Source organism: Panthera pardus, unplaced genomic scaffold (assembly GCF_024362965.1).
Source record: "Panthera pardus isolate Hobbes unplaced genomic scaffold, ASM2436296v1 HiC_scaffold_3, whole genome shotgun sequence".
Taxonomy (NCBI): domain Eukaryota; kingdom Metazoa; phylum Chordata; class Mammalia; order Carnivora; family Felidae; genus Panthera; species Panthera pardus.
The window spans coordinates 48275107-48299347 of NW_026526876.1; the positions used below are offsets into that span (position 1 = coordinate 48275107).

A 24241-nucleotide genomic window follows, 5' to 3' on the forward strand; every position below is an offset into this window, starting at 1 on the left:
AATATTAAAAAAGATAGTGAAAACATATGGAAACAGCCTGTTAAGTATAAAATCTTTACATGTGATTACAGGCTTTCCCTACAGGTAGCACAGAGGAGTAAATGTATCTATCACTTACTAGGTACAGAGCCATGGAAAAGTTAGTTAACAACTCTCTGCCTTATGGTTCTTCAATTGGTAAAATGAAAACAATAATGCAAGTCTCTGGGGTTTTAGATTTAATGAATTAACATGTAAAGCACTTAGAATAGTGCCTATCATTTATTAAACAATGAACAAAGATGTTTGCTATAATTATCAGAATTACCATAAAAATATATCCTTATTCTGTTCAAACATCTGTTTTCACTGCTAACAACAAGGACTAAACCACTATTATCACTCTAACAGGTTACTACATTAGATTCTTAAATGGATTATTAATTGAGACTACCTACAAGCAACAAGAGACAAAGTAGATAAATTGTACTTATTCAAAATTAAAAACTTTTCTGCAGCAAAGAATACTATTAAAAATTTAAGACAACCCATAGAATATGAGAAAATTTTCCAAATAATATGTCTGATAAAGGTTCAGCATGTAGAATACATAAATAAGTTTTTCAACTCAACAACATAAAGACAAATAATTCAGTTAAAAACAAGCAAAAATTTTGAAAAGATATTTTTCCAAAGAAGGTATAGAAATGGCCAAAAGGTACATGAAAAGATGTGCAACATCTTTTTAGTCATTGGGGAAATGTAAATAAAAACCACAATGAGATACCACTTCATACTGAAAATAATGGCTATTAAAAAAAAAAAAAAAAAGTAAGTAAGAAAGAAAAAGTTAGAGAGGGAGGGAGCCAAACCATAAGAGACTCTTAAAAACTGAGAGTAAACTGAGGGTTGATGGGGGGATGGGAGGGAGGGGAAAGTGGGTGATCGGCATTGAGGAGGGCACCTGTTGGGATGAGCACTGGGTGTTGTATGGAAACCAATTTGATAATAAATTTCACATTTAAAAAATAAATAAATAATAAATAATAAATATAAAAATAAACTTCATATTAAAAAAAATAAACCTCATTACAGTGAAAAAAAAGATAAAATAACAAGTGTTGATGAGGATGTGGGTAAAGTTGAGCCCTCATACATTGCTGGGAAAAAAGTAAATGGTGTAGACACTCGGAAAATTCCTGTAAAAGTTAAACATACACTTTCATTCTTAAATACCCAAGAGAACCAAAAACATGTTCAAACAAAAACCTGCACACTAATGTTTATAGCAGTATCCTTAGAGTTCAAAAGTGGAAACAACCCAAATGTCTATCAACTAATAAATGGAAAAAATGTGGTATATCCATACAAGGGAATATTATTCAGCCACAAAATGTAATATAGTTCTGATACATGCTACAACATGAATGAACTTCTAAAATAGTAGGTAAAATGAGAAAAGGTTACATATTATATTATTCTGTTTATATGAAATGTACAGAATAAGCAGATCCATTGATATAGAAAATAGATTAGCAATTTTCAAGAGCCAGGAAGAAGGGAAGGGGGAATAGTTGCTCATGGGTACCAGGTTTCTTTCTGGGGTGATGAAAATGTTCTAGAATAAAATAGTAGTGATCAATATACCAGTCTGTATACTAAAAAGCACTAAACTCTACACTTTAAAAGGGTGAACTTTATGTATGTGAATTCTGTCTCAGAAAAGCTGTTACTTAAAAAAATGAAAAAACTAACTAGTCAGTTTGCTAAAAGGGAAGTTCTACAGCCTCTTTTTATAGTTGAGGTTTCTTTTAACTGTCGTTTAGTTCTTTGAGATGTCTCTATTATTCTGTGCTCAAAAGAAGATACACAGCTGCTACATAGCCTAAATTAGCATTTTATCTGTGCCCATCATGGCTCACTTCACATCTGGGGTTGGAGTAAATAAGTGACTACAACATAACATGGGTAAGCAGTATATTCTTATTAAGTGTCCCTCCACTCAGCAAAGAAGTGTGGTATAAAATGATAGAAAAAATCAAGCAAAGAGTAACTAACATAGTCTGTGAATCCTCATTAGATGCTCATTATTATCAATTTTATCAATTTAGAGGCTTTTAAGAATACATATGTCAGAGGCGCCTGGCTGGCTCAGTCAGTTGGGCATGTAACTTTGACTCAGGTCATGATTTCAAAGCCTGTGAGTTCGAGCCCTGTGCTGGGCTCTGTGCTGACACCTCAGAGCCTGGAGTCTGTTCCTAATTCTGTGTCTCCGTCTCTCTCTGCCCCCTCCCTGCTTGTGCTCTCTCTCGCTCTCTCTCGCTCTCTCTCTCTCAAAAATAAATAAAAACATTACAATTTTTTTAATTTAAAAAATAAAAATAAAAAAGAATACAAATGTCAAAATTCTTAGCTAATGAGATATGAATTTTAAAAATACAGAGTACTTAATTAAATGTTTTGCAAATTTATACTAAGTTACATAATTTATTTTTGCTAAATGGCTCCTGTGTTATTTGGAATATTGATAACATCTCACAATTGTTTTTTATTGTAATGATGTAAAGTTTGGCTACCAGAAACCATTAGGCTTCTAGAAAGCTAATATATTTGTTCCTTAAAATATAATATAGCTATATTCCAGTAAATCTTTTTTTTTTTCCAAATTTTTATTTAAATTCTAGTTAGATAACATATAGTGCAATACTGGTTTCAGGAGTAGGATTTAGTGATTCATCACTTACAAATAATACCCAGTGCTCATCATAACAAGTGCCTTCTTTATACCCATCACCCAATTAGCCCATCCCCCACCTACATCCCTCCATCAACCCTCAGTTTATTCTCTATAGTTAAGAGTCTCTTATGGTTTGCCTCCCTCTTCTTTTCCCTCCCCATATGTTCATCTGTTTCCTAGATTCCACATATAAATGAAATCACATGATATTTGTCTTTCTCTGACTTATTTTGCTTAAAATAATACACTCTAGCTCCATCCATGTCATTGCAAATGGCAAGATTTTATTCTTTTTGATGGCTGAGTAATGGTCCACTGCAGATAAATATCATATCTTCTTTATCCATTCATCAGTTGATGGACACTTGGGCTCTTTCCTAGTTTGGCTATTGTTGGTAATATATTCCAGTAATTCTAATTTATACAAATATTTTTTGAAAATCTAAATTATCCATTTTCAAATATTTTGTTGATTTAATAATCCAAAACAACAATATATGGAGCAACCAAATCTAATTAGCAGACATATACTTAGAACAATTACGCCCATTTTATCAAACCAAAAAAAAAAAAAAAAAAAAAACTCCATCCCAAATGTATATTTAAGTCACAAAACAGGCTGAATTCAAATTACACATGAAAAAGAGTATTTGAGCTCTAGAATTAAGTGGTACCACATTTAAGCATCTAAGGTATAGAAATCAGCATTTTAAAGGGCTCCAACTTATGCCACAAATTCATCACCAAAACCTAATTAATAACAGCAATAAAAGCATAGGGTCAGTATAATATCCTAAAATCTAAAGCAAAATTTCTCAAACTTTAGTGTGAAAAGAAGTACCTAAGTTATTTGTAAGAAGTGCAGATAATTGGTCCAACCTTCAGAATTATGATTCTGTAGGTACTGGGAGGTGGGAGAGACATAACCAAGAAATTTGCACTTTTGGAACACTCAGATAATGACTCTGATATTCACCTACAGTCTCTAATACGGAGCCAGAAAATAAAGTGGCCAGAAATGGCAGTCCCCCTACTCCCATACCAAACGTTAGAAAGCATTAAAAGATATTTTAAAAAATAACAAAGTAATATCAATGATTGCCCAGGGCATGAGTGAGGTAGAATATTGACTGAAAAAAAGATGCAGGAAATTTTCTGAGATGATGAGAATCATCTGTATCTTGATTGTTGTGATGGTTATACATATATGACTAGTAAATGGCAAATCAAGCATTTCCAACATTCTCTCTCTCACCTGACACCTCTACAGATACTTCAGACTTGCCCAGACTAACAGGAAGTGTTGACACAATTATGATCAGTCAGACAAAAGCAGGATACTATTGCAGGATTCTGGGAAAGTATCTCCTTCCCTGATATGAGAAATTAACATCACCGAGGCTGCCAAAACTCCCCATCTTAGTGCCTTGAATTCAGAAATGATACCCACAAGAGTGGCAATTATAAAGCAGTCATGAGGGAAAGAACAAAAAAGTCACAAGGACACTGCTGAACAACTTTACCAAAACTAGCAGCAGCCTTCTTATAACATGACAAAAATAAATCCTAAGTTTTTAAAACCATCGTTAAATATGATTTTCTTTCTGTAGCCAAATATATACCTAATGATTCAAATATCAAATTGCTTTCCAATTCTCTTAAAAAGAAAAAAGGAAAGAAAACCCAAAAGCAGACAGCACTTGGATAGAAAGTCTACAATCCAAGAGTATTATTGTTTTTCAGAAGCCTGTAAGAATGGCAGTCAACACTATAAAGATAAGTCCCCCATAGAGCAAAAACTAGCCAGGGTCCAAGCCCTCAGATGTTTATGTTTAATGAAAACTTATAGTAAAATATATAAAAGAAGTTATTTGCTTAAGAATTAATATACAAGTTCTAGACACATTCCCAACACAACATTTCAATAGCTTTTATCCTTCAAAATTAATATAAACTTTCATTTTAAATGCTGTAATTCTTACTATCATGACAAGGCTAATGGCAATAAAAGTTTACTTGGGAATAAGTTGCTTAGAAAGGAAATGTGTTAAATTAGACAGATAATCCCCACAGACCCTCTATCCTATCTGCCCAATTCCCTCTCCCTATCAATTCTTCATAATCATTTATTCAGTAAATACTTATGGAAAGCTTATTACAGGTTTTACACTCTTCTAAAGAGTCACAAATTAAAAAATGAGCTAATGCTAATTAGCAGCATGCAATTATCATCTGAACCAACAACTGCACTCTTGGGCATCCACATCAGAGAAATGAAAACTATATTCACATAATATATTCATAACAGCCCCAAACTGTAAATGCCAGGTGAATGTAGGTCCACTTACAAAAGGGCAATGTGAGGGAACTATTCAGTATCTTAATGGACATACAAACCTACATTAAATTGTATAGATCTAAACACACTCATTTACACACACACACACACACACAAATGCACAAATGAGTACAAGTAAATCTAATGAAATGTGAAAAAGATCAGGGATTGTACCAATGTCAATATCCTGGTTGTGATATACTCTAGCTTGCAAAATGTTTACCTTATTGAGATAAAGTGAGCCAAGGGTACATGGGATCTCTTAGTACTATTTCTTACAAGTCCAATTGAATCAACAATTATTTCAATAAAAATCTGAACTGAATAAAAAGTGAATATGATGCCTCACAAACACCACAGAGCCAGCAGTGCTAAAATAGCCAGCTCTTGCTGCAATCCGAACTTGAGTGGAAACAAGGATGAGGGGTGTCCAAAATGCCAAAGGCTGTAGGGATGAAACTCAGCAGTGTTGAGTGGGGGCAGAAAAAAAAAGGGGTGGTTATGCCTGGACACTCACTGGATGCTAGCAAGTAGCACTACTGCCCATAGGGAAATAAGTGGCAGAAACACTGGGGAACCAACACTTGGCCAAGTGAGAAAAAAGGCCAACACTTCTGGCTGCCCCCATAGTATCTGCAGGCTAGCCTCCCCTGCCAACAAGACAGAATAATGTGATTGCCTGGCAGCTGTCACTTGAATAACTGACATGTGCACATTAAATACATTAGTCAGTGTTCTGTAGGGAAAAGAATTCCATGTCCTTGTGGGGGTGGGGGAAAATACCCTGGAATGAAATGTAAGCAAAGTCTGCAATAGGGAAGAGAAGCTAAAGTGACCTTGTAGGAATACTCTTGTGCTTCTGTTGATAAATGTGTAACTGGTATTAATGGCTTAATTGATTGTATTTACATGCTTGTAAGTATCAGACGGTATCCTCTGCCATGCAGACTGAAATGATAGTGGGAAAAATGCATGACAGAGTGCCTACTAGGCTTCCAGTTCCTTCCCAGTGTTATATAATAGAAACAACAGAATCCCAGTAGGAATAAGTTAGGTAATGACTTAATGGCTGCTGAAGTACTTAAGGTGTTATCCCAGTACAACATCGCCACCTGCCTGATCCAACAACCAAATACACTCCCTTTTTTCAGATGGTAGCTATTATTTGCTACTAAGTTCTTGTGAATGAACAACTGACCCATGAGGCCTTGCGATTTTTCAAGACCGATATTGGAATGGATCAACTCAAATTTGATAATCAACATGATGGTAAGGACCCAACAGAGCTTGCTAGTCAAGTGGAAATGGTATGTTCCAGAGTATGTTCCAACCTGGCCGTAGAAACATCTTGTTTTTACAACTACTTTATCATCTACTCCACTGCCCAAAGCAATGCCACTGGTTCAATAGACCCCTGACTCACAGAGCTTCCTTTAAATGCCTGTGCCTGATTCCCTGATGGCTTGGCTAAGACAAAGACCGATGGTGTCCACTAGCCTATGGCAGCTGTACAACCCCAACAAAAATGCTGGTGGAACAAATGAAGACCAATTAGCACAGTAGGATAATGGAGAGCTGACCTCTGTTTTAATTGAGGGGTCACTATAGCTGTGGGGCATTCATATCCACTTGTTTATATATCATCTATAGATGATTTTGTACTAGATGACAAAGGTGAGTACAGAGAATATATACGATGCAGAGTTTAAATATTTACTATTGGCCTTTACAGAAAAAGTTTGCTGACCCTGCTTTAAACAATACTGTTGACACACTGGCCAAACCTACTGTGGTTTACCATGAGGAAGACTACATACTGGCAGATTGCAGATGTCCCTCTTTTAAGGCCAAGAGTGCACAAAACAAATCACAGTGATAACTGAACAATCTGGGTCACTCATACCCAAGGTAAGATTCCATTGGCTGATGGGAAGACAATTTGTGCCTTTCATTCTATTAACAGTGTTTCTCAAAGAGCAGATATGTTTTGTTTTAGTGAACTCCCAATGTATCAATACTGCTTTCATGGATTTTGCTATTAGTGTCACATCTGAGAAAGCTGTGTCTAACCCAAATCACAAAGGTTTCTCCTACATTTTCTTCTAAAAGCTTTTCATAGTAGGTTTTACATTTAAATCTATGATCCAAATTTGAGTTCATTTTTGTATATGGGATAAGGGATGGATTGATGCTTATTTTTCTTGCACATAAATACCCAAGCAGTCCATCACTATTGTTGAAAAGACTAGCCTTTCTCATTTTGCACCTTTGTCAAAAATCAATTGTCCATATGTATGGGAATGTTCCTGGATTCCCTACTGATTCTGTGGCTTTAATAAGTCTTGATATCAGGTGGTAATATTCCTCCAAATTTGTTTTTCTTTTTCAGCATTATTTTGCCTATTATAAGCCTTATGTATTTATACATGAATTTTAGAGGTAATTTGTCAATTTCTACACCCTCTCCAAAAATTCCTGCTAGCTTTGTTTGTTTTTATCCTGCTGAGTTTTTGATGGGGATTGCACTGAATATAAGATCAATTTGGAGAGAACTGATATCCTAACAATATTAAGTATTCCAACCCCAAAACAAGGTTCAACTCTCCATTTATTTATGTCTTTACTCTCAGCAATGTTTTATTGTTTTCAAAGGGCATGTCTCACACATGGTAAGTACATATTACACACTATTTTTTACTTTTAACTTTAAAACAATTATTTTAACATTATCCATTTCTGAGAGTGACACAGACAGAGCAGGAGTGGGGGAGGGGCAGAGAGAGAGGGAGACACAGAATCTGAATCAGGCTCCAGGCTCTGAGCTGTCAGTACAGAGCCCAATGCGGGGCTTGAACTCATGAACTGTGAGATCATGACCTGAGCCAGTCAGACACTTAACCAACTGAGCCACCCAGGCGCCCCTTAACTCTTTTTTAAATGATCAATTACCTATTGTTTGTTTCTAGCATGTAGAGGTCCAACTGACTTCTATATACTGATCTAATATACTGAAACCTAATTAAAATCACTTACTCTAACTATTTTTGCAGAATCCATTAGATTTTCTACACAGACAATCACATCATCTTTAAATACACACAGTTTTACTTTCTTCCTTTCTGATATGATGATGATTCTTTCCATGGCCTAAGATTTCCTCTGCAGATCTCAGGAGGTTCTATCATTGCAGCTGTTATCTCTCCAGTACTCTGTCCTGAGAACTCCATGATCTTCACCTCTCAGCACTCTTAGCATTACCTTATCAACAGGGGGAGTCTACCACGCACCACTTGGGCTCCTCCTTCTTGCACCACAGGATGGAAACTCTGCCCAGGCAGTAAGCTGAGGCAATCACAGGGTTTCTCTCATTTACATCCCATCTCTCAAGGATCATCATCCTTCATAGCCTTATGTACAGTCTCTAGAAAAGTACTGTTTGTTCTTTAACTGTTTCAGGTAGGAAGGTAAATCCAGTTCCTGTTATTCTAGGTTATTTATACTGATGTAAGTGTTATCTAGCTGTATCCTAAGATGAGGAGAGCTTAAAGTCCTCCTATTCCACCATCTTCCCACCAATCTCCTTCTTACTCTACAATGACCAAACGTGAAGGTCCTCATGTTAAATCCTTGTCATTTACTGTGCCAAATGTTCTACTAAGCACAGTAAAACACATTTTACATATATTATTTCTAACATTTCTTGAAATAAATGCTATGAAATGGACTTTGGTCCTATTTTACAATAAATTGAAACTTAAGGAAAGTAGATAATTCATCCTTGGTAATATAATTACTAAGCAGCATCCAAATATATATGAAAATTGGGGATGGGGAATGGGGAGTGACCACTAATAGCTAGTGACTACCAATCCACTCAGTGTGGAGCCTGCTTGAGATTCTCTCTCTGCCCCTCCCCAGCTCTTGCTCATTCTCTCTCTCTCAAATTAAATAAGCATTAAAAAAATACAGAAAGTCCAGTAAAATTTAAATTTCAGTATAAACATAAGTAGGCAATCTAGACATACTCATACTAAAATTATTTCTTTTTATCTGAACTATCAAATACTATCAATTAATAATATTAAATAGCTAGATTCTTTGCCATTGAGAATTAAGCCTAAAATCTTACCATTTTATACAACTATTCTGATAAGGTAGAAGTAACACTTATCTGATGTGCAAATGTTTCCAAAGTAAGTTGACCATTTACTAAAATTAGCATGTTAAGTACTAAAATGACTTGTATCTGCTAGAGTAAGATATTATGGAAGTATATTAACAAAATATTGTAAGGTTTTACTATGTGTGTGTGTGTGTGTGTGTGTGTGTGTGTGTGTGTGTGTGTGACTGTTGAAAACTAGGAATATTTTTCTAACTGCATATGTGACTTATGAGGAAAATTGCTGTCAGATGCAGAGGATATCCCAAGTCATAGATCACAAAACAACTTAATTCAACATAATTAGATCCACATACTTGAGGTTTTTTTCCTTGCCTGATTAAAGTACCCTCAGAGTTGTTGGAAGAATCCAGAATGACATGATTTTGAAGTACTCAAAGACAGATAGATCATATGCTAAGTAGATTTCAAAATCAGTGTTAAATTTTATATATCATTTCAAAATAATTTTCAGTAGGAGGTTACAAAATTAATTTTATGGTCATTAATTGAGTTTCCTTAGATCTTAATATTTGACATTTAGAAATTTCCAGTCTCCTAAATTACAGGGTGTGACACAGAACAAAATAATTTTAATAATTTCTATTTGGTTTCCCTACATGTTAAACCGGAATAACATTGGCAGCAGCAAATATCTGTACCTATAAACATTTGCCCATGTTCAGGGCACTGTTCTAAGGATGACAGATACCAAGAAGGTTAAGCATGATCTCTATTTCCAGATTGCATGTTCAAGTAAATTAAATGATAAATAATGTTAATGCAAATGAAGTATAAGTTAAATATATTAATAGGTATAAGGTAAAAAAAAAAGTATAAATATTTAAAATACTCAAGTTCTAGGAGGTTATAGCTAACGTAGGGAATACCAGTGACTGGTGAGGACCAGAGTTCAGAAATAAAATGTGCCCAGCAGCACAGTGAAGTATTGAATTTTTAACCCAAAATGTTCATCTAATTGGTACCTTCCATATAAAAGAAACAAAATTGAATGGCAACTAAAATAAGGATAAACAAGTTTAGTTGTGCCAGAGGGTAAGGACATTGTCAGAGAAAAGTGGAGATATGTCAAAGGACACAGATGTCAAGTTGATAGGTGCTAACTGGCCAAATCTGGGATATTCAGAGCATTAAAATAAACAGTTACTGAGTGAATATAACCTACTGAATAAAATAGGAATTTAATGATATATATAAATAAAAGCAGTGTTACAAATTTTGGGGGGAAAATGGGATATTTACATAGTTTAAAATGATTTCTCTTAACCCCCTATCCATTCAGGGCACAAAACAGAACAGTAGACTAAAATGCCCATCTCTTAGACTATCCCTAAAAGAAGTATTTTTTCATACTTTAAAAGATGCGGCCCTAAAAAAAAAAAAAAAAAAAAAAAAACGTTGAAAAAAAAAAAAAAAGATGCGGCCTGAGAGTCCAGCTTCCAATCAGCCTCTATCTAGATGCTGACTGAGACCCATACCACATTAACAAAAAGAAGGATAAAAATCATATGATCATCTCAATAGATAAGGAAAAAGCATATGAAAATATTCAACATCCATTCATGATAAAAACTATCAACAAAATGAGTATAAAGGGAATATACTTCAACATAACAAAGGCCATCTATGACAAGCCCACAACTAGCATCACACTTAACAGTCAACAGCTGAAAGCTTTTCCTCTAAGGTCAAGAACAAAACAAGGATGTCCACTCTCACCGCTTTTCTCAACATGGTACTGGAAGTCCTAGTCAGAGAAATTAGTCAAGAAAAATTTTAAAAATCAACAAATGTGATATAACACATCAAAAAGAGAAAGGATAAAAACCATATGATCATTTCAATAGATGCAGAAACAGCATTCAACAAAGCACAACATCCATTCATGATAAAAACCCTCAACAAACTAGGTTTAGAGGAAACATACCTCAATATAATAAAGGCTATATATGAAAAACCCACAGCTAAAATCATACTCAATGGGGAAAAGCTGAAATCTTTCCCCTTAAGATCAGGAACAAGATAAGGATGTCCACTCTCACCACTTTTATTCAACATAGTTCTGGATGTCCTAGCCACAGCAATCAGACAACACAAAGGAATAAGAGGTATCCAAATTGGTAAGGAAGAAACAAAATTTGCAATATTTACAGATGACATGATACTATATATAGGAAACCCAAAAGATTCCACAAAAAAAATGCTAAAAGTGATAAATGAATTCAGTAAGATCACAGGATACAAAAATAAATGTACAGAAATCCATTGCTTTTCTATACACTAAGTAATGAAGGAAGAGAAAGAGAAATTAAGAAAGCAATCCCAAAGGTGCCTGGGTGGCTCAGTTGTTTAGCGACCAACTCTTGGTTTTGGTTCAAGCCATGATCTCACAGTTTATGAGTTTGAGCTCCGCATGGGGCTCTGCACTGCCCATGCAAAACCTGCTTGGGATTTTCCCTCTCCATGTCCTTTTCTTTCTCTCTCTCTCTCTCTCTCTCTCTTTTAAGAAAGAGATAAATAAATAAACTTAAAAAATAAACTTAAAAAAAAAAAGCAAGCCCATTTACAATTGCACCAAAAATAATAAGATACCTAGGAATAAACTTTACCAAGGAGGTGAAAGACCTATACTTTAAAAACTATAAAACACTGACAAAAGAAATTGAAGATGACACAAACAAATGGAAAGAAAATCTATGCTCATGGACTGGAAGAACACATATTGTTAAAGTGTCTGTACTACCAAAAGCAATCTACAGATTTAATGCAGTACCTGTCAAAATACCAAGAGCGTTTTTTACAGAGCTAGAACAAATAATCCTAAAATTTTCATGGAATCACAAAAGACCCTGAATAGCCAAAAATTGTAAAAAAAGAAAACAAAACTGGTGGTGTCACAGTTCCAGATTTCAAGTTATATAACAAAGCTGTAGTAATCAAAACAATATGGTACTGGCACAAAAATAGACACACAGATCAATGAAACAGAATAGAAAACCCAGAAATGAAACTACCACTCTATGGCCAATTAATCTTTGACAAAGCAGGAAAACATATCCAACAGGAAAAAGCCAGTCTCTTCAACAAATGGTGTTGGGAAAACTGGACAGCGACAAGCAGAAGAATGAAACTGGACCACTTTCTTACACCATATGCAAAAATAAACTCAAAATGGATAAAAGACCTAACTGTAACCATCAACAGGAAACCATCAAAATCCTGCAGGAGAACACAAGCAGCAACCTCTTTCACATTGGCTGTAGCAACTTCTTACTACACACATCCGTAGAGGCAAGGGAAACAAAAGCAAAAATGAACTACTGGGACTCCATTAAGATAAAAAGCTTCTGCACAGCAAAGGAAACAATCAACAAAACAAAAAGGCAATCTTTACAATGGGAGAAGATATTTGCAAATGACATATCTGGTAAAAGGGTGAGTATCCAAAATATATAAAGAACTTATAAAACTCAACACTCAAAATAATAATAATAATCCAATTAAAAAGGGGCAGAGGACAAGAATAGATCTTTTTCCAAAGAAGATATCCAGATGGCAAACAGACACATGAAAAGATGCTCAAAATCACACATCATCAGGGAAATGCAAATCAAAACCACAATGAGATACTACCTCACACCTGTGATAATGGCTAAAATTAACAACACAGGAAACAACCGATGTTGGTGAGGATGCAGAAAAAGGGGAACCATCTTACACTGTTGGAATGCAAACTGGTGCAGCCACTCTGGAAAATAGCAGGGAGTTTCCTCAAAAAGTTAAAAATAGAATTACCCTATGATCCAGCAATTACAACTACTAGGTATTAACCCAAAGGATACAAAAATACTGATTCAAAGGTATACATGCACCCCAATGTTTACAGCAGCATTATCAACAATAGCCAAATGATGGGAAGAACCCAAATGTCCATTTATGAATGGATAAAGATGTAGCATATATATTTACAATGGAATATTACTCAGCCATAAAAAAGAATGCAATCTTGCCATTTACAACAATGTGGATGGAGCTAAAGAGTATTATGCTAAGTGAAGTAAGTCAGTCAAAGAAAAACAAATACCATATGATTTCACTCATATGTGGAATTTAAGAAACAAAACAGATGAACATGGTGGGGGAAAGTGAGGCAAACCAGAAAACAAACTCTTAACTGTACAGCACAAAATGAGGGTTACCGGAGGGAGGTGGGCAAGAGGTGGAGGGGGATGGGGATAGGAGGGGATGGGTTATGGGTAATGGGTATTAAGGAGGGCACTTGTTATGATGAGCACTGGATATTGTATGTGAAGCAACAAATCACAAATTCTACACCTGAAACTAATATTATACAGTATGTTAACAAACTGGAATTTAAGTAAAAACTTGAAAAAAAGAATAAATAAATGCATACATAAGTCTCTTCTTCAAAAAAAGATGTCTCTCTCACACACACACACACACACACACCCTGGATTATTAGCCATAAAAAAGAATGAAATCTTGCCATTTGCCATAACGTGCATGGAGCTAAGTGAAATAAGTCAGAAAATGACAAATACCATATGATTTCACTCATATGTGGAAATTAATAAATAAAGTGAATGAACATAGAGGGGATAAAAGAGAGGCAAACCAAGAAACAGACTCCTAACTACAGAGAACAAACTGACGATTATCAGAGGCGATTGGGTTAAATGGGGATGAAGAAGTGCACTTGTCCATGTTGAGTACCAGATATTGTAAGTGTTGAATCACTAAATTCTACACATGAAACTTATATTATACTATATGTTAACTAACTGGAATTTAAATAAAAAACTTGGAAAAAATCAGGCCACATTTATAATGAAGAACTTCCTACATTTCAGAGTTGGCTAGCTGCATTCTCATGATACTGTTTAACTTGACCCTCTATCTCTGGCTTTTATGTAAGGTACTAATTATATTTAGGGGCTGAATTAGATTCAGATTTAATTGAGAGGACTTGGAAGAAATATTTCATAGATGATATTGTATATATACATCCTATCACACAAATCAGGAAGCACATAATGATATCTGACTGTTCCACTTTGGTAATGTTAAGACTCATCAGCTAAAGCCAAATACAGATGATTATTGCCTAAATTCATTGTTTCATTAGGGGTAGCAACAATGGTGATTCTTAAAATTCTAACTTTTATTTTAATTGACATATAATTGACATACAACATTATATTACTTTCAGGGGTACAACATGATTCATTCTGTGTATATATTACAAAATGACCTCCACACTAAATCTAAATTCTAAAATTTTTAATACTGGAACTCTTCCATAAGGAAACTTTACCTCATCAACTATTCAGTTATCTTATTAAATTGATACAAGGAAGACAAGGTAAATGCTGAATATTCTCTCTTTAATTATCAGTTTTGAGGATAATGAGTTAGTAAACAAGCTACCTACAATTATGTCCAATGCTTCCTTTTAAAGTATCATTATAAACTCATGGATTTCTATATATTTAAGATGTTTCATTTTATTATAGAAAATTCTTTAAATTTTTTAATGTGTATCTATTTTTGAGAGAGAGAGACAGAGCACAAGGGGGGGAGGGGAGAGCAGAGGAGAGGGAGACAGAATCCAAAGCAGGCTCCAGGCTCTGAGCTGTCAGCACAGAGCCTAATGCAGGGCTCGAACCCATGAACTGTGAGATCTTGACCTGAGTTGAAGTCAGATGCTTAAGCAACTGAGCCACCCAGGTGCCCCTCTAAAACAGCATTTTAGACTATTGGGAAAGGACAAGACTAGTCAATAAATGGTGGTGGGTGTCAATGAGCTATCTCTCAGAATAAAGTATTTACAGTAGTGTACTGGTAAATGCATAACCACAGGCTCTGGGAAACAAAAGAATAGTTGGGATTTTAGCTTATTAAGCTATCACAGTATCTACCAAGTGATATTAAGAGTATTAAATACATGTAAAAGCATTTAGCATGGTGCCTAATACAAATGCTTAGTAAATTACATATGTGGTTGTGTGTGTGTGGACGTGTGGATGTGGGCATGCCCATACATGTGTGCACAGTGATGTGTTGCTAAATGTTAAAAGCTGGCTGCATAAGAAAAAAATAGTTCTGATTTGTAGCGTTTGCTGACTCCAATTATGTAAACACTCTTACCATGGATGATTTCATACCAACAACACAATGTCACTATATCCAGAGTTTGGGAGAAATGTACATAACTCATTCTCACTAGCCACTGTGAACTGACTCCTACATACCACTGAATATTATCCATATAGTCATACATTACAAAACTCAATTATTTTTGTGTATATGTGAATGTGTTTACATGTATGTGTGTGTCTGTGTGTGTACATGTATGCATGCACCTGGAGAGACATCAGATAGATGACAGAGTTTTTGCTGGGGCAAGAAATGGTACAGGGTAGGAGGAGAAGGACAAATAGAACTTATGGAACTTTTGTTTTATCAACATTCATTGACTTGTTCACCTACTACTTATGTATTTATGGGGCCAAATATTTATACAGAATAATATTTATAGGATAAATATTTTTTCTTAATTACCTGATATACTCTATCACCAAGAATAGTATGTTGTCACTAACATTAAGCTTCAATATGATATAAATAACCAGTTATTTTAGATGTCATATTACACACATGCATGCGCATGCACACACATACACCTTCTGAAAAATATACAACTTACTTTGGCTTCAGTTTCTCCCCTGTGAAGAGTATACAGATGATGGACAGCACTTTGTGACGAAGACCAAGGATGAGTCAGAATTTGGAAGACATGAAAGTCATGGCCAAGGGTGTCTGTTGTAACTAGAAGCATTCCTGAAGAACACACCAAAAATGGAGTAAAAATAAAAACAATTATGTATGTTGATGAAATATTTTCACAAAATATTCATTATGCTTTAAAATATCACCGAAGGAAAAAATGACCAAAGATGTAAAAAATTTCCCCAATTAAAAAAAAAAATTAAAATGCAGCATCTTTTTCCTGTATGAACACAAAACCTTAATGCCGTATCAGTATACAAGCATAGTGAGGATACTAGCTGTAAAGATTTTATGAGGTTCCTGTACAACTAGTAGAGAAAAGTTTATGGAGAGTTCACAAGCCTTTTAATACAGCAAATCTGATAACAAAGAATGTGAAAATTACTTCTCTCCATGGAACTAAAACTTGCTCCCATTTTTTGCCACTTCTTAAAACCTGAATTTTAAGTTTCAGTGTATCTGAAATACCCTACACTTAATCCACCAGTTTAAAAATGTTTCTCTGGGGCGCCTGGGTGGCGCAGTCGGTTAAGCGTCCGACTTCAGCCAGGTCACGATCTCGCGGTCCGTGAGTTCAAGCCCCGCGTCAGGCTCTGGGCTGATGGCTCGGAGCCTGGAGCCTGTTTCCGATTCTGTGTCTCCCTCTCTCTCTCTGCCCCTCCCCCGTTCATGCTCTGTCTCTCTCTGTCCCAAAAATAAATAAAAAACGTTGAAAAAAAAATTAAAAAAAAAATAAAATAAAATAAAAAATAAAAATGTTTCTCTACCCTGGCATAATATTTATTCAAATGTTGAACAGTGTCTCACATAGCAAGTTTTTAATTTTGATGAAATGTCATAGCTAAGAATTCTTTGCCTAATCCAAGGTCACATAAATTTTGTTTTCTTGTCAAAATTTCAGTTTTATATTTTGCATAGAGGTCTATCATTCGTTTTAAGTTAATTTATGTATAAATTGTGAGGTATCAAACTAACTTTTTTTGCAAACAATGTCCAATTGTTCTAGCAAGATTTCTTGAAGGGAATATTCTTTACTCACTGAGGTCTTTATCCTTTATTCTTTATCCATTGTCAACTTGCCAAAGATGAACTGGCTGTATCTGCATAGGTCTTCACCTGGAAGTATTATTCTAGTCCATCATTTTCTGTGTCTATACTTTCATTAATACCACACTTGCTTGATTACCATAACTTTATATCAAATGTTGAAGAAAGAACCTTTTTTTTCAACATTATTTTGGCTATTCCAATTCCATTCCAAAAACAAAATCAGATTTTTTTTTTTTTAATTTTAGATAGAGCACATGAGTGGGGAGAGGGGCAAAGGGAGACACAGAGAGAATCTCAAGTGGGCTCCATGTTCAGCACGGAGCTAGATGTGGCACTTCATCCCATTACCCTGGAATCATGACCTGAGCTGAAATCAAGAGTCAGACACTCAACCAACTGAGCCACCCTGGTACCCCAAAATCAGATTTTTGATATTAAAAATTCCTAGGGGGGCATCTGGGTGGCTCAGTCAGTTGGGCAGCCGACTTCGACTCAGGTAATGATCTCATGGCTCATGAGTTCGAGCCCCAGGTCAGGGTCTGTGCTGACAACTCAGAGGCTGGAGCCTGCTTCAGATTCTGTGTCTCCCTCTCTCTCTCTGCCCCTCCCCCACTCACACTCTGTTTCTCTCTGTCTCAAAGGTAAATAAACATTAAAAAAATCTTAAATAAATAAAAATTCTTAGGATTTTGGGGAAGGTTATATTAAGTTTATAAATCAAATTGACTGATGGACAGCTTAACAATATTGAGCCTTCTAATCTATGAACACTTCCTATTTCTTGATATATGTTTTCTTTGACTTCTTATTTTTCCTGTTGAGTACATAAATTATACACGTTTTATTGGATCCATTATAAATGGTACTTTTTATTTTATCTCAATTGTCAATTATTCCCTGCTGGCATATAGAGACATAATGGACATTTTTTTATATTGACAGATAGTCTGCCAGTTCTAGTCAGGGCTTTTTGTAGATTACACGGAGTTTTCTTTACAGATTATCATGTAGTTTGTGAACAGACATAATTTGATTTTTTCCTTTACAAACTACATGCCTTTTATTTTTCTTCACTTACTACACTGCTGAGGAAAACAGAAATGGGGAGAAGTAATATTCGTGCCTTCCAAATTTTAGGAGAAAGCATTCAATCTTTAAGTATGATGTTAGCTGTAGGTTGTTTTTTTTTTTATAAATACTCTCTATCAAGTGAAGGAGGTTCCTTTCTACTCCTAATTTGTTGATAGTTTTTATAATGAATGAATGTTGAATTGTGTACAGTGTTTTACACCTGTGACATGACTATGCATTTTTTTTCTTTACTCAATTAATATGGTGAATTTTAGTAAATAATCAAATGTCAAACAAAATCAAACGTCAAACAAAACTTGCATTTCTAGGATAAACTCCACCTGGTCAAAATCCTTTATTATATGCTGCTGGATTCAATTAGCTAAGGTTTTAAGATTTTCATGACTGTTCCTGAGGGTTATTGGTTCGTAGCTTTCTAATCACGAGTTTGTCTGTTTTCAGTATCAGGCTAAAGCTGGTCTTGTGAAACTGAAGAGAGAGATTGCGGAAAACCACTATTATTTCCTACTTAGATTTTCAGTAGAATTTGTCAGTAAAACTATATGGGCCTTTAAAAAAAAAAAAAAAAAAAACCTTTAGGGGCGCCTGGGTGGCTCAGTCGGTTAAGCGGCCGACTTCGACTCAGGTCATGATCTCGCGGTCCATGAGTTAGAGCCCCGCGTCAGGCTCTGTGCTGACAGCTCAGAGCCTGGAGCCTGTTTCAGATTCTGTGTCTCCCTCTCTCTGACCCTCCCCTGTTCATGCTCTGTCTCTCTCTGTCTCAAAAATAAATAAACGTTAAAAAAATTTTTTTTAAATACCTTTAAATATTTTTATTTTAATTTCTTTGTAATTTAAATTTTATTATTTTAAAATGTAAAATTTGGGGGCTTAATTTAAATGTCCTTGGGTGAATTACTTTCTGTAACTCAAGGAAATGGCCTTTATTAATACCTGTAAGGTCTTTGGTGATGTCCACTTTTTCATTGAGGTTATCAACAATTTGTCTTCCCTCTTTTTTTCTTGATCATTCTAGCTAAATGTTTTCAAGGAAATCTATTCTGAGTAGCACTGATTTTCTGATTTCTTTTTTCAATTTCTGCTTTCTCCTATCTTTCTCCTTCTGCTATTAGTATCTTCTGCTACTTCATTTTCCTTGCTTTAGTTTTATTTGCTCTTTCTTTTTTCTGTTTTCTTAAGGTGGAAGCTTAGATTACTTTTTCAGGAACTTTCTTCTTTTTCAGAGTAAGCATATATTGATATAAATTTCCCTGTAAAACTGAATTCCAAAATTTTGACACACTGCCTTTTCTTTTGCATTCAGTAAATGTTTTCTAGATATTTCCTCTTTTACTCATGGGATATTTAAAGATATATTGTTCAGCTTTTCTAAGTATTTGGGTATTTTTCAGGTATCTTTCACATACTAATTTTTAGTGACGACAAGGAATTTGTTAAACCTTGTTTTATATTTGAGAAGAGGTTGTGGTGACTCTTCCATGTATACTTGAAACACCTGGAGTGTTCTATAAAGGTCAGTTAATTCAAGTTTACTGATAGCGTTGTTAGGATCTTCAATATCCTTACTGATTGCCTGCTGTCTTGTTCTACTATTGAATTGAACTGAACACTGAACATTTCCAAGTATAATTGTGGATATGTTTATTATATAGCTCCCAAATACTAAACTTTTAAGTTCACACACATTTAGGATTCTTAGGACATCTTGGCGAACTGCCTCTTTCATCATAATGTCTGACTTTAACCTGGTAATTTCCTTGTTCTGAAGTCTACTTTTCTGATACTGATACCATCACTCTAGCTTTGTTTTGATTGGTGCACTCATGGCATATACTTTTCTATTCTTTCACTTTTATAATCAATATAATTGTACTTAAAATGACTTTGTTTTAGGGGCACCTGGGTGGCTCAGTCGGTAGAGTGTCCAACTTTGGCTCAGGTCATGATCTTGCAGTTCGTGGGTTTGAGCCCCATGTCAGGCTCTGGAGCCTGCTTTGGATTCTGTGCCTCCCTCTCTCTGCCCCTCCCCCACTAATGCTTTGCCTCTCTCTCTCTCTCTCTCTCTCTCTCTCTCTCTCTCTTTCTCAAACATTAAAAAAATGACTTTGTTTTAGGTAATAATTGAGGTCTAATTTGTTTTTTTTTTTTTAATCTAATTCTGGACTTATAATTGGTGTTTGTAGTTCATTCACATTTAGCCTAACTTATTGGTTGAGTTTATAGCTACCATTTTATTACTTTTTATTATTTTTCTGATGGTTTCCTTGTTTTTATTCTTTGTTTCTCTGTTCTTGCTTTCTTCCCTTTTTCTGTATGATTTCAATATTTTTAATATCCAATTTTAATTTTTCCATTTCCTTTTTTTGTGTCTCTCTTTAAGTTTCTATCAGCCATTCTTGGAACTATAATACACATATCTAAATTTGTGCATGTTTGTTTATACTTTGTCCAGAATTTATATTTGTTTTCTGTAGGAAGAATGGTTTGTTAGTTTACTCTGCTGTGCCGGAGGCAGAATCACATTTTTTAACTCCTAAAACTTTTGTCTTTTGAAAAAAAATGTATGAAAGAATATTAAGTACTAGTGAGAAGATAATAAGGTAAGCATTTAAATAGAAAGATGAAGTATATCTGAGCTTCTTATTTACTAGGGTAATAAAAGGTACAGTTCTTGTCACGATGTTAAATTAAAAAATACCATACTAGATGCCTATTTCCAAGAGAATACATTTTAGAAAATAAAAAAGTGTTATTTATTGAGATCTACTTCAAATGTATAACAATTTAGATAACATTTAGATAACAATCAGATCCCACCCTGTAACCAGCTATGGTCATGAGGTCACTGACATACTTTATATTCTGTCCATCTTATTGTTGTTAACCGACCAACAAATTTCTAAGGTTGGGCATGAATGCTTAGTTGTCCTTTTGTGAACAATGTTTCTTCACTCCTACTTTTTGCTGAGTTATACTAAGTCTGAATTATCACAATTCTACTATGTTCTGATATCACTTTTCCACTACAAAACTATTTTCTGCACATGATAAACAATTCAATTGAAACATTCTGATAGGAAAATGATGAGCTCATATTTATAATACAAATACATGACTCACCTACTGAAGATAAACTTCATTTCTTCTAGAATCATATCAGTATTTTACTCATAATAAGCACTCCAATAAAAGTCCCTAGTAGCCATATTAAGAAGATTATTGTTTCACATGTGAATGATAATCACAAATGTACACTTTTCAACATGCTCCTAGATTTTCAACATCTGTCTGGTTTCTAATATGTAAAATGAATTCAGATTTTTAGAGAAATGGGCCACTGAAAATGTATCTTTATTATCTTCTGTGTATCCTATCCCAAAAGTTTTTTCCCATTTCCTCATGTAAATGTAGTTTCTGTGATCCACCAATGAACTTACCGTTTTTGACAAAACTTTAAAATAGTAAGAAAAAATGAAATAAAATAAAAATAAAAGAGCAGAGAGAAAAAGAAGAAATAAATAACTAGTATAGTACTATACAATCATGTTTTCTTTTAATTTATAATTTCCTCTTTTGCACACATTCTGCTGGGAGAAAGACAAGCTTTTTTTTTTTTTTTTCTAGAAAACAAGTTAAAAAGCAGATATACATAAAAGGAAAAACTCGTACAGAGTAGACTGTGGCTTAAGAACTATTTATGCAGCATCAGAAGACTAAACCAGACTCTAGCCTGGCCATAAACTAAAACCCACGCCCCAAATGAGGTGCCAAGCCACAAAAAGCATTTGCGTCATCTGGGAATACAAGGAAAAGAAGGACTTCTAATTATAGGGCCTGGAAGCGGAAGCTTAGAGTGATTAGCTGTTTAGGCGCTGCTGTGTGTTTATCTGGAAGCTTCCTCTCCCTCACTCTCAGCCTCAAGTTTGATAGATGAGCATTAGCATTAGAGGGTGGAGACTGAAGCTGCTGATGGTACATGGCGTTCTCCAAAATCTGAGGTAGATGGAGACTGAACATTAAGGCTTTTGTGGCCTCATAAGAACATAAATCTTTTCAACTGGGCGTCAGCTGGTTAGCCCAAAAGACAAAATTAAAGAGTAGCAAACCTCTACTGGGCATATGTTATAAAATCTTGGAAACATGAGTAGGTAGGTCTTTTTTACCGTATCCTATTTATAACACCTCCCTAATTGTACGGTTCTTTATCACGTGCACACATATGAATTGGAAAACAAATTACCAGCTATTCACACTCTCTTCCAAAAATAGATATAAACACTGATATGCTGGGGCAAATGGAAATCCTTACAGGAATTCAAAATATATCTCTCATAATAATTTTATATTTTGATATTAATTCTTGTGAATTTAATACTTCCCCATCAGTACTTGTACAGATTAAAAACTTACACATTATCTAATTATCTTTTAAAGTTACTAGCCCAGGGGCACCTGGGTGGCTCAGTCAGTTAAGCCTCTGTCTGACTCTTGATTTCAACTCAGGTCATGATCTCACGGTTCATGGGTTCGAGCACCATGTCGGGCTCTGTGCTGACAGCGCAGAACCTGCTTGGGATTCTCTGTCTCCCTCTCTCTGTCCTTCCCCCTGCCTTTCTGTCTGTCTGTCTGTCTCTCTCTCTCTCTCACTCTCAAAAATCAATAAATAAATAAACATTAAAAAAAATAAAGTTACTAGTCTAATTTGTAACCATAAAAGCAGAGAAACAGAACCCTAGTACTGATCAAGGTCTTTTAGGTCTTCAAATACATAAAATCACAATAATAGCCTATTAAAGTCTGATTTAAAGTAAATGTGAATACTGAAAACAATGGTCTCAAAGTCTCCCTGTGGGCAGCGCCAGTGTTAGCAGATTTCTTAAGCTGCTTAAAGATGCTAATAATCAAACTCATCACTGTATTTTTCTAAATTTGTGGTCCAGGATATAGTAAAAGTCTTTCTAAAATTTAAGCTCAAAAACACTGTTAAAGGCACTGATGTACACACTGTCGAACACATAAAACACACGATTCATTTTATCCCTTCCTAAAGTTGCATATAGCCACGATCAAGATAAATTAGACCAAAATATCTGATATGGTTCTTACCAATTTTTTCCATGTAGGAAAAACTAAAATCATAATTGGGTTTCTAGCTCACTTATTTTATAGCTTACTATTTCTATCCTCTTGCGTTTTTAGGAGTCTCAACGTTAAATGTTCTTACATCTTTATTCAAATACTTTGTTTTCCTTCTTTCACTTAGCGTCATGACATATTTAGAGTTCTGAAGACATCTTTGGCTATATCCAATGGGTCTTCATATTAAATATTCTACTATTATTTTAAATGGTCTTTTCATCCAAGAGACATATAGGAAAGTGGTGCATGTCTATGTGTATTTTTTTTTCCAAGTGGCTGAATATATTTTTTCTCAGATTCCAGAAAAGTTTCTAAACTTTATTAACCTTTAATATATAATTTATGTACAATAAATGCAGTCATTTTACTACAGTTTGATGAGTATGACAAGTATATATACACCTAGGCTGCTGCCATTAAGATAGAGCACATGTGATAAAATTCTATTGTGTCCACCTGCTGTCCATCCCATCCCCACTGCCTGGCCCCAGGGAACCACTCATTGGCTTTGTCATTATGAATTAATATTGCCTACTTAAGAATTTCATGTAAATAGATTCACACAATACCTTGTTAAACCTACCACTGTGAGTAACAGTACTACATTCATTTATTTATATTACTGGGTGGCATTCCATTATAAAGACATATAATTTATATATCCATTCGGCAGTTATTTCTCTTTTTGGCTATTGTGAAAGAAACCCCCAGTAGGATTCAAAACAAGTGTCTGTGTGAACATATGTTTTTATTTTTCTTAGGTGAATATTTAGGAGTAGAACTGCTAGCTCATATGTATGTGTAACTTGATAAAAAAAAAAAAAACTGAAAATGTTTAGCCAAAGCAGCTGTATCATTTTAACTTTCTCACGAGCCCCATGACTCATTAGCATTTGATACTGTTAGTCTTTCAAAA

The 24241-nt window shown here is 34.8% G+C and overlaps 1 protein-coding gene across 1 annotated transcript in view; it reads right to left on the minus strand.

Moving 5' to 3' along the window:
• BCAS3 (BCAS3 microtubule associated cell migration factor) overlaps positions 1–24241 on the minus strand; it is a 606893-nt gene that overhangs the window by 361646 nt on the left and 221006 nt on the right. Inside the window, exon 15 of the mRNA XM_019431027.2 lies at positions 15962–16095. Coding sequence (XP_019286572.2) covers positions 15962–16095 — 134 coding nt within the window. The remainder of the gene's footprint in view (positions 1–15961; positions 16096–24241) is intronic.